This window comes from Bactrocera latifrons, unplaced genomic scaffold (genome assembly GCF_001853355.1).
Source record: "Bactrocera latifrons isolate USDA-ARS-PBARC rearing strain unplaced genomic scaffold, ASM185335v1 scaffold_90, whole genome shotgun sequence".
Lineage (NCBI taxonomy): Eukaryota > Metazoa > Arthropoda > Insecta > Diptera > Tephritidae > Bactrocera > Bactrocera latifrons.
Genome location: NW_017537601.1, coordinates 201791 through 214277, shown reverse-complemented (window position 1 = coordinate 214277; position 12487 = coordinate 201791). Strand labels below are relative to the sequence as shown.

General features: G+C 30.9%; 1 protein-coding gene across 1 annotated transcript in view; it reads right to left on the bottom strand.

Annotated features, from left to right (window-relative positions):
- Positions 1 to 1076: 1076 nt before the first annotated feature.
- The window catches only part of LOC108977483 (serine-rich adhesin for platelets), a 53096-nt gene continuing 41685 nt past the window's right edge, over positions 1077 to 12487 (bottom strand). The window contains exons 9-12 of the mRNA XM_018947183.1: positions 12282 to 12464; positions 10920 to 11015; positions 10728 to 10848; positions 1077 to 2582 (exon numbers count right to left, since the gene is read on the bottom strand). Coding sequence (XP_018802728.1) covers positions 2437 to 2582; positions 10728 to 10848; positions 10920 to 11015; positions 12282 to 12464 — 546 coding nt within the window. The 3' untranslated portion in view covers positions 1077 to 2436. The remainder of the gene's footprint in view (positions 2583 to 10727; positions 10849 to 10919; positions 11016 to 12281; positions 12465 to 12487) is intronic.

Genomic DNA, 12487 nt, shown 5'->3' with positions numbered 1-12487 from the left:
ATTTAAATTGCGCAGCAAAGTAGAACAGTTTGGTGTAAGTACAGCGCGGCTATTAGTTTTTTTTTATTACTTATGTTTTTTTTTTGTTTTTTTAACTCAAGGCCAGTTTCATATGTACCGAAGTAAGGGTAGTATATATTTTTCAAAAACTTTATGGAAAAAGTACAGAGAAAATTGGTCAGAATTACCTTTTTTTGAAGAAATCTGTAATGAAAATAGTAATAAAAATATTTTAATTTCAAAGAAGTTTCAAGGAAACATTGCAACGTTGGAAAGGTAGTATACCGACTTGTAGAATGGTCTGCGTCTGAGCTAGTGTCTGTTTATTTATTACAATTTTTTAAGTAGTTGGCTTGAACGAGAACATATATGCTTTATGAGTGCTTGTATCAGCAGATTTAGAAATCTTCTTTTAAAACTCTGTATAATATTCATTGTCTCCTTGTCTTTTTTTGTGGAAAGAAAAACAACAAAATGTTAGGTCTTCAAAACTAATGCTTTTCACTTCAATTCGTTTCACACTATGAGACATGAGTTAGTTTGTTGTTGTAGTTGTCAGTTATAAATTTATGTAGCAACATCAATCAACTTTATAGAACAATATGTTCAAATTATTTAAGGCTAATGTTTTTTGTTGACTACCTGCAGGCGCAAACGGTTGACAAAATGGATATTGAATTATAAATGCATTTGTTTTTGCTCTTAATTGCACACAGTTTCATATAATTACAAGTATATTCAGCAGTTGCTTGTAAATTAAAATTTAATTACTTTTTTTTATAGTTTTTTTTTGTCATATTTGTCAAAATATTATCATTATTAATTTAGTTTTTGTAATTATATATAATTGTATGTATATATGTGTATATAGTTTATTTAGTTTTTAATAATTTAATTTAATTTTTCTGATTTTTTCTGCTTTTCAACAAGGACTTCAACAATATTGTTGGCGCAACACTGCCACACTGCCGGTATAACAGTATAACGCATGCATGCAGTGCAACAAATACATTATATACATGTATATAGTAATTTACATACAATTTTTATTTTTTTTTTAATTTTTTATTTTTTCAAATTTTTTATTTATTTTCACAATTTTTTAGTTTTACTTGCATTTTTCAAATTCAATTTGTATGTGTGTGTGTCTTTCGAATTTCTACTACAGTCATATTTCCATATTTATATACATAGACAAATATAGCATAAATTCAGCTAATTTAATTTATTTTTTTGTTTCATTTTAATTTTGATATGTGGCCTAATTCGTTAATAATTCCTGTGCTAATTCCATTTTTTTTAATTGAACAAATCGCAGCAACTTTTGCTTCGAAAGCAAAAAATAAAAAAAAAATTGATTTTCTGATTTTTTTTTCAGCAAATACAACAAATATTTTTTTGTTTTCAGCAAATGCAACAAATTTATGCACTATTAATGTTTTCCTTAAAATATGCATGCCAAACCGCCTTTACTCAAGCGCCGTTGCTGGACTCCGCGCTGCCTCTCAAATTATGCATACATTTACAGTTATATGCATCTAGTTTACAGTTCCATGCATATATTCATATATGTGTGTGTTCGTGTGCTTATGTGCGCCATTTTGCAGTTTGTCAATTAGTGGCGCTTGCTTTGTTCTTGTATTTTCAAACTCTTTGTGATATTTATGGTAGTTGTGATATTTTTAGTTAATTGTTCTTAAAGTCTTTTAAATTTTCTTTACAATTCAGTCGTTTAAGTTTTGCAGCTAAGCAAAAACAAAAATAATTTAGTTTATTTTAAATAGTTTTCAAAGGTTTGCGGCTCTTTTACACATTTAGTTTCGCTTAAAATTGTTAATTCTTTAGTTAGTCACTTTTAACACACAACAAACGGGCAACAATAACTTCAAAGATTTTTTTATCATACACATACATTAATTTTTGTTGTTGTTTTTGTATACATTATGAGCTCAAATAACTCGATTAATTAACTAACAATATTGACTTAGCCATCTTTCAGGCGCAACACCGGCCGCTTCGTAAACTTTTAACATTTTCAACTTTTTGTTGTCACATGAAATTGTTTTTGTATTTTTTTTTATAATTTGTAGTTATTTGGTTGTAAGATAAATGCAACGGTTTTGTATTTAAGTGTTGGTAGCTTATTGTTTTCTCGCCATTAATTGTAGTTATCTTAGCGTTTGTTGCTTTTGTTGTAGTTTAGTGTACATCATCTTGTTTTTGGTGCTTTCATTTACTGACTATTTGAATTTTTTGTTTTTAATATTTTTTTATTTAATAAAATAGTATTCATTAGTACTTTTTATGTGTATGTGTGTATGCGTGCAGTGGTCTGCCTTTCTCGGCTGCTTATCATTCAATTATTTTTTTATGTAGTTGTTATTAGTGCTTAATGTTATTGTTGTTTGTGTTATTTTTAGTTTGTGCTTCGGAAATTCAACTAAAGTAATTATCGCGTTGTTGATAGATCGGCAGTGGTTCGCTTGGTGATTCGGAACTTCGCTCATCACGACCAGTTGGTGATGCGTCGTCATCGTCGTCGTCAACGCCTTCGTCATTGTGCACCTTGGCCATGGCTTTTTCTGTTAACAAATGAAAATCGGCAAGGGAAAATTAATTACTTTATTTATATCAGTAAATGTGGCAGAAGGTTCTTGGTAATGGGAGAAAGAAAAGGCTGCTGTCCATACTTACGAGTAAATACAAAGTTGTCATTTGTATTTAATATTTTTATATCTTTTTACTGACTTTGGCACTTACAAATGAGTTAGTATTTGGGTATTTTATTCTAAAAGTAATATTTTTGTAATAAGTATTTTATCTTTCAAAATGTTAAGAGAAAAATTTCAGTTTGCCCTCTACTATATTTTAAAAAAATTTAACTTTCTTTCATTGTAAAATTATTTCATTGGACTATCAACAAATTATACAATTTTTAATACCTAAAAAGGGTATTTACTATAAGTACACAGCGTATTTAGTTGCTGATTTTTCTAACTGAAAAAAATTAACGTAAAAATTTATCATAACTTTTTGTACTAAAAGTTAATTGGATGACCATTTCTCATATTTTCAGATTTGTGCCGTGGTTCTAATAAATATTGGTTACTTACAAAACGGTAAAAATTATAAGCATACATTTCGGCTCAAAGATAAAAATGCGTCAAAAGGAATTTGTGTGGACAACAAGTGAAATTTTATGTCAACTTAAGTCGGCACAATGGATAAAAATATCGAACAAAGAATTTGTCTCCAATTTTGTATTTCTAACTAAATTTCGTTTGTGGAATCATTGCGAGTGCTGTAAAATCCTTACGGTGGTATAGTTTAGTCAAAAACACAAGCCATCGAGTGGTACAAAGCCTTCAAAGACGGTGGAGAGATCGTTGATGATATGTCTCGTTCGACCTCTTCAACTGATGAAACTATTAAAAAAGTGAAGGATACGGTCCTTGAAAATCGTCATGTGAGCGTTAGAGAGATGGCAAGAGAGCTCGTCATCTCTCGTGAGTCCGGTCGAATTATGTTGGTGAATATTTTGGGTATGAAATACGTATTTGCTCGACTCGTCAAAAAATTCCACATTCGTGGAAAGCATTATAACTGCTGATGAGACATTGGTTTATGATTTTTCTGCCTATAATTATTTCAAATCTAAAAATTAAGCAGTTTTGTTGCTATTTAGGAATACAGGTATGATCAACGAACTAATCTAAATTTTAATTTTTGAAAAACAGGGTACCTTTTTATCACAATTTATGTTGGAATAATTTGCCTTTATAGTTGTATTTTTGAAATAATATTGAAAAGGTTATGTAACCCGATTTTAATACTTAGCCACAGTGGCAACCTTTTTGTTTATATTTTCAATTGTAAACTTAACCAGCACTTTATAGTTAGATATTCGAAAAACAATTGAAATGTTTCGACTATCACTCAAGTGCAATAAATTTTTTTTCTTATGTCTAAAAATGTTTGACATCCGAAGCTCGAATCAAACTGATTAGCTCTGGGACTACTTTTCAGGGCTACATCCACTTGGAAATTTAAAACAAAATCGATTTTATTGCTCTTATGTTTTATATCGAATGTGCATATATTCAAAATTATGCTTCGAAAATTATAAGTAGATCTGCTCTTCTCGAAGCTTAGCTGGATTGGCTCTGGGACTATCTTTTCAGGGCTATATACACTTAGGCTTTATACAGAGTCGTTCAGAGAAATTTGAAACTGTGGCGCTTAAAATTTCCACACCAATTTCTTAGTTATATTTGTTAGGTAATGGTCGATGTAATAGGATTTTCGAAAATAAAGTCGATTTTTTAAGCCACTATGAACTGTACATTTTTCACAAAAAAACGATTTTTTTCAAAAATCAAAATTTTTTTAGTGCTTCGTTAGTTAACTGTATACGTATATTTATGGTAATAAAAAATCTTTGGCATTTAGATTTGAAATAGGTATAAGCAGAAGTGTCACCGGGCACGATTTTTCGAAGTTACACAACTTTGCAAAATTAATCGCCGATTAACAAAGTAAATTTAATGCTCAAAATCAATTTTTTCATTTTTAATTTTTTCATAAATCAACTGCATTCTCGAAAAAATCGTGTCTTTGGACTTGGAAGTGTATATAACCTCTTATGCACATTCAGGACTATCCACTAGGGCCTAGATTTCTTAATGAAAAAATAAATTGTTGTCACTTGTTTGATTATTTTTGGAATTGTGTTATTTCGACCTAATACTTAATTACTTTACCTTACAGGCAAAAAACTTAAAGTTAAGCATATATTTCGGCGCTAAGCTACATAAATATACGTAAGAAAAGATAAAGCGTGCTCAACAGCCGTAAAACTTCACTGTGTCTGTTTATTGTCAACATTTAATCCTATACGCTGTATCTTAAGTCATGTTTCACAACTAACTTTGTAGACAAAAAATTTATATTTTTTCACACGCAGTAAAATAATTTATCTTCACACAGTTTTGGGCACATAAACTACCCACCAAAGACTTAGCCTTTCTTTAAACTACTTCAAAATCAATTTCGGTACAAACAGCAAATGTTATTTAACAATTTCAGCTAACTCTACAACAAATCGGTTAGCAACCTGGTATTCATAACTAGTTGTGTAAACACTGCGTGCGCTACATGCTGACATAACACGAGTGCTGTTGCTTTGTTCTTACATTTTGATGGCATGGTGGCAAACACAAGTGCTTGTTCTGTGCTAAATGAGTGAGTTTGCAATAATTTTGAGTTTTCCAAAAACAGTTTAAACTTAAAAAACACTTTTTAAAGGTATGTAAAAAAATATTTAATTCTATAAGTAAACGTATTGTAAATATCAGATATAGTATTTATATACAATTATGTAAAAAAAAGCTTTCTGTTTTAGAAAATTGCCTACAAAAACAACAAATATATTCGAAATATATAAATGCGAGCAAAAGTCACTAGTCATAACTAAACAATCAATTCAAAACTCAAACACTTAAAGCTTACAAAAATGGTAATAGAAATGGTATTTAGTACTTAGTAGCAGTTAGCAGCTAGCAAATAGTAGTAAATGAGCAATTGTATACAAACCTTTTGGGTGCGTTTTGATGTCACTGTGGTTGTTCTTGTTGTTGTACTGGTTGTTGTTGTTGTGGAAAATGTTGTACAATTTATTTTTTATTGTAGTTGTAATAAATAGTTGTAGTTGTTGTTGTTTTTTGGTACGTATCAAAATTCTTGTTGTTGTACTTATATTTTGTAGTTGTTTAAATATATGTTTTATTGGCTTGCTTTTAGTATTGGTAAGTTAATTATACTGTATTTTTGTATATTGTTGTTGCTTTTTTGTTTAGTAACTGAGGCAAACGTTTCTGCGAGATATGCATGCGTTTATCTCTCAGCGGCAATCGCGGGTCTTACGGTTGCTTTGCTGGCTGCACTTGCAATTATGCTGTATTTTCGCTCATTCCTTTCACTATACGTATGTATATGTATATGTGTGTGTGTGTGTGTGTGTGTGTGTGTGTGTGTATGTTAAATATATATATTTAACAGTATATATGTATGTATGTGTGCGCATATAATATTTGTATGTGATATGGTCGGTTCAATGTTATATAGTGTTAGCTCGATCATTTTTCTTTTGGGGCGCTTACGTTTGTATGTATGTATGAGTATGAGTTTATGGTTTTTGCTATGTATATATACTAATGTAGGTATATTTGTATGTATGTACATTATATATTTATGCGACTTGGTCGTCAAACAAAATAAGTTAAAAGTAACTTAAGTCTTTAAATAAAAAACAAAAATCAAGGCACAAATTGGTTTTCGTAAGTATAAATAAATGCACAACGAAATGCGATTTCCAACTTATAAAATACATATTTGCAAACGAATATTATAAGAACTAGCAAATTATTTTCGTTCTTAAATTCGAGTACGCATACACACGCAACAAAATTAGGCAAACGCTTTCGTACAACACTCTATTTCAGATTGGTTTGGCTATTTGGGTTGCCTAAAAGTAAAGAAAAACAGAAAATGGCGCTAAATTATGGTAAAATAATAAACAATAAATAAAGAAAAAATTAACGAAAATTATTTTAGGTTAGGCTTTGACGTTTAGGGTAGATATGTGGGTTTACGCAGAGCTCGAAAATTTCTGAACAAATTTCTTTTTTATATTATATCAAATACTGATTTTATACAAACTAAATTCATTTTAGAAGCAGTTATAGGTACCCATAGATCCCCACCCTCTAACCTTACTCCCTTATTTACAAATTGTCACCTAAAATGCAAAATAACGTAACATCACTTTTTATAAGTTTACATGCGAAGGAAAAATAATATAATAGAAAACACTGATATTGAGACAAAATTTGAGTTTTGGTTATAAAACGGTTATAAAATAGTTATAAATTGATTATAAATCGGATATTTCTGATAGAGGGAACTGAAAATTTTATGCTACATATATATAATATAAAGTAGTGAATCATAAGGAATAAAAAAATCCATTTCAATTTTTTGGTGTTATGTTGCTTTGCATTTTAGGTGACAAAATACTACCAGATATGAATATTATTTTTGTTTTAGTAGTAGTAGATACCAAAAGTAAAGAAGTAATACTGCATAAACAAATGAAAATTAAAGTAGTAAAAAAAATCAAAAATAAAAATATACAAACAATATAATACAACTAACATTATTCCTATACAATAAATTAATAACTATTTTTAATTTTTACTTTTAATAAGATATGTTAACGAAATAAAATTACTAACTAAAATTTTACCCAATTTTAAGCATTTTAGAATAAGCCTGAGAACCAAGAAGTTTAACTTTACTCCTATCATCACCATCACCAAACGTTAAATTGTAACTCTTTTTTTATCGATATTTTATACGCTAAACAGGGTTTATTAAACTTGCCAATAAGTTCGAACACCCATAAGGGCTTACTTAGGATACGGTATAAAAGTAGACGTAGAAATGGTTGGCGTTAGGAGCTGAGTCAATTTTGCCATGCCCGTCCGTCCGTTATCTGCAATTTCGTATATGAAATTTTCTCCCATTTTCTCCCGGGACCAGTCAGAACCGTCGATATCAGATTACTTACTCGGCTATAACCACCACCACCAGTGGTGTCTAAATCATTAAAGGCAGAGAAGAAAGCATCTAGCTGTTATACAAAATGATCTATCAAAATTAAGTCCTTGTATGGAATATCTTTTTTTTACAAGATAACTCCACAAAAATTATCAAAAATTATTAACTGGGAGGTATAACTATATAGCATTGAAACCCCAACTAATCTTAGTTACTTTAAAGAAAGTGGCGGCTGGTGGTGGATGGTTAACTATACCAAAGTTCCGTCGTTATTGTGAAGCAACAATTTTCATGAAAGAAAATATTTTTAAGAGTATATGAAAATTTTGTTTAAAGAATACTGACTATCTCTCCAAATACCTATATAACGGATGATCAAAGTATAGGTAACTTTTTCAAGAACAATTACATTGAAAGCGTACAAAAATACAGCTTGTGCAAGAACAGAAGCCGCTCTATCTTCCCAAACCGCTTCGCTTCGCAAATTTTGTTCAGTGGTGAAGTCCTGTGGAATCATCGCTCCATATTTCTTCCAACATGATGCCTGTGAAAATATAACCGTCAGTGGTGACCGTTATCGCCATGATAACTGACTTTTTGATGCGTGAAATTGAAATTCGTGATCTCGGCGACATTTGGTTTCAACAAAACAGCGCTACTTCCCACACATCATCAAGCAATGTATTTATTGAGAGAATACTTCGGTGACCAGATAATTTCACCATTAGAGTATTTTCTGTGTGAATATGTAACATCTCAAGTCTATGCAGAGAATCAACATTCCCCAATATATTTGAAGTTTTTGTGTGTATTCTTTGAAAAAATAGGGAAGCTCGAAATGGATCAGCCTTTATAATCGCCACCATTTTTGCGATCGAGCGTATATCACTGTACCGACAAAATCTCCTCGTCGAGTATTTTTTTTAAGGTTCCATCAACGAAGACTTCAAGAATAACTACAGTAGTGGCGGACGTTTTTCAGCGTCGTCAAAGTACGCGTGGAACTCAAAAGTTATTACATTTTTTTCTTAAAAAAAGTACTATGTATTCTTAAAATGTGTATACAATTTTCGTATTTTTTTTTAATAACCGAAATCGCCTTTTCAACAAATAACAACTAATTCGCTGATAACAGAAATAACTTTGAAATTAATATCCCATAATTTTTGCATTCAAACATGGAATTCAACAGATCGTATAAAAACTACTTAAAAAGGAAGTTTTTAAACAAAGAATTATTGAAAAAGTGATTGGATATTATATAAAGCTAAGAAAATTTACTTTGCAGAACCCCCGACTTAACATTTCTTTGTATTTAGAAACTAAGTAAGACCTCGCATTAATATGTTCTAAGAGACACCGTAGATCGGGTTTGAAGTTGACGTCGATATTAGAAACAGAATAAGAAGAAAATGTATATATTTGTTAACATTGATAATAACATTAATATGGAGTACTGCGTGAAACACGAATCAAACATCGTAGAAACATACTATACATAGTAAAAAATCCACACATGATCATAAGGAATTACACGGAGAAAGAAAGAACACGTAAAACCGCTCAGAACACATAAATCTTTATATACGAACACTGAAAACACGCTAAAATTTTCAAAGACAGCTTTTTTACAAATCTCATTTTACAATATTTTTTATAGAAAATAGTAGAAAGGAAACAAAGAATCAAAGCAAAAGTATATACATACGAGAAGAATTTAAAAATTTAAGAAATTTGGTTTGGTCGAATGTTTGTGGTGCAAAGTGAGAACGCTGAGATGCTTGGATGGCTTAGCGACTACAATGGAATGATTGAAATGATTACTAAGTACTTGGTTTTTAGGTGAAATGCTTATGCTTTATTCATAGAAGTGATACATACTAAGTAAATATGTAATATATATGTATATACATAGGAGTGCATTAATTCTTAGGTGAAAGTGAGAGCGTGTGCTTATCATGAACATGGTGAATGTGTAACGGTGAATGTGCTTAAATAAAGTGATTTAGATTTATAATTTAGTGAGGTTGAGGTTAGGTCTTCATATAACTAGTGGACGTTATAATACAATGTGTGTGTGATTGTTTGATAATTTACAATTTTACAAAACTTTCTTTAATATTTTTGGTACTTTTGGTGTTTTTGGGCATGGCTGTGAGAGAACTACTGGTTGATATGATGCGTGATTGCCGAAGTTATACGAATACATATGGTATGTATATGTATTGGTACGTGTGTACTACTGAGGTGAGTTGATGCGCTACAAAGGCCAACGAAATGATGAAATGGGATGCCGAGCTGATAGATGACATGATTGATTTATGTGAGATAGTTTATAGTTTTCAAAGAAATTTTTCTGGCTTTATGATTATGTTATTGACGAAACGTTTATTCATATACATATGTAGATATGCATGTAAATGATATTCAATTATCATCTAGAAAATCAGAATTCGGAAAAGAAAAAAATATACAGATTTCAAGATTAGAACGAGAGCATATATAGCGGTTAAGTTTTTTAAGATATATGAGAATGCTATTTTTTTAATAAAAAATTTTTTTGGGTTTAATATTTGTATTTTCAATTTTAAAAGGTTTTTCTTTCAATTTCAATATTTTTTTTTTTTAATTTTTAGTATTTTTTTTTAATATAATTTAATTCGTTTATGAGAGACTTTACAACAAACACATAATGAACGCTTGCAATTTTTATGAAATCATATATATGTTCATAATAGAAAGTAGCCAACATACTAGTAATAATGTTAATGTTAGTAAATAAAGTAAGCATACATTTACAAAAACAACAAACATAAACATAAATAAAACATTTGAACAGTTACGAATTGGTTAGTAGTTGAGTAATGCATAATCGAAACTAGCAAAAATTGAATTTTATTTACTTTTTCTTTCTTTTTTTGTTTTTGTTAATTTCAACACAAAGTTACCGTTAACGCAAATAGTTACACAAACAATTACATAGAAGAAACCCAAATTCGAAAAGAAATACTTTCACTTATGTACCCACAAGTGGCTAAAGTAAAATGAGCGCATGAAATTGCTTGAAATTCTCGTTTTTTCATTTGAATTTCGCTTTACTATGCACTTACCAGCTACGATTTTGCTCATTTGCATGACTTGTTGTGCCAATATCTGATTGAGTTGCAACAAATGCTCGCGTTGCTTCTTTTCGGCATTGATTTTGCTCGGCGGCAAGCTGACAGTGGTGTCCTGGCGCACAAGAAAAGATTATTTTAATTTTAATTTACATTTTGTAATATCCAAAGTTTGCATCTACTCACGTTTGCGGTGCTTATGGGCGCCTCAGCTAACATCTTCTTGATGGATTCGACTTTTTCTTGGCGACGTTTCTTTTCTTCGGGTGATAGCTCGGGTGTCTGCAATTTGTGTAATTCGTTAATGCCACGGTAATATCATCTGATTTATTACGTTTGATTAATGTTTGCAAATATTTTTATAACATAATACTTTTAATGGCTGTTTAGTCTTTTTAAAGCAAGTAAGTTCACAAGTATTGCAACGTCGTAATAATCTGATCAAATTTTTTTAATGGTTTCAATACATTCTAATCGGGTTCGACGAAGCTGCTTTCTCAGTTTCGAAAACTGAAAAAAGTCACAAGATTTCATGTTTGGCAAAAAAGTCAGCTATAATCATTATATTTTATTCCTTTTGACGGGTTTTTCGGTTTTGGCTCTATTTTGAAGCGCCTTTCATTATATCGTTGGACCATTTCGATTTCATATTCATAAACTCATGTCTTGTCCCCAAAAACAATGCGTTTGATAAAATAATATGTAAAATGTATCTAGCTACTTCTCTTTTGCGACCTTTAATTGACCTCGTTTCTGCAAAAAACCGAGCCTAGCATTGAGATGCTCCATATCCAAAGCATTAACCAAAACTTTAACCAAAATGGTATTCATAAAATATGTTGGAATTCTCTGCTGTCAACACAACGAATTTCTTTAATTTTTTCGATGCTATCATCATTACCATAGTTGGATGAAGAACTCGAATGAGACAAGCTTTCGATGACCTCACAATCTTCACTAAATGCTTCGCCAATTGGAAAGTGGTATCAAACTTCACACGAACATAAAACAAAACGTGATACCAAAAACTAACAAAAAATTATTGGTTTGGGTTTGCGCGCGCAGTTTAAAGAGACCAGTCCGAGTCAAATTTGATCAGATGGTCTTGGTGGATCCATTACATAGTGCATATGTATCTGGTTACGTCTAAACTTAATTTCTAATTGTATATGAGTACAACAGAAGCTTTTTGAAACTGAACCAGCTTTGAGTGGCTTAAAAAATCATTCGGTTTATTGGAAAATACTGTAAGATTCGCAGCCTACCTCTCAATGCCATTCAATATATTTCAGAACAAGTATTAGTTTACATTTACTGATTCATGAAAAAGTCTTGAGATACGGAAATTTATCTTGGAGCTTCAAAAAAGCGAAAAATTTGTTTTGAAAGTTGTACGCAATGTGCGGCAAACCGGCAAGAAACTACTACGTAAAATTGTCTATGCTTTTAAATGACATTAGGATAACTCATCATTGCATGTTTGTAAACACCTGGCTTTTCTGGAAAAAAAATTCAGTATTTTAGATCTTTTAAGCAAGCATCTCTTACCTTCTCCGGAATATAACGCTCAGGTATGACAATCTTATTTGGCGCCAATAGCAAGTTATCTATTGTATTCTCTGAGATCTTCTCGCCATGCCCCAGAGCGGAGCGCACAACATCTGGTGCATTCATGCGCGGGCGCAAAGCCAAGTCCATGTCCAGATCGTCACGTGCACGCCAATTGGTGTTCTGAAATAAAAAATTATAATTGA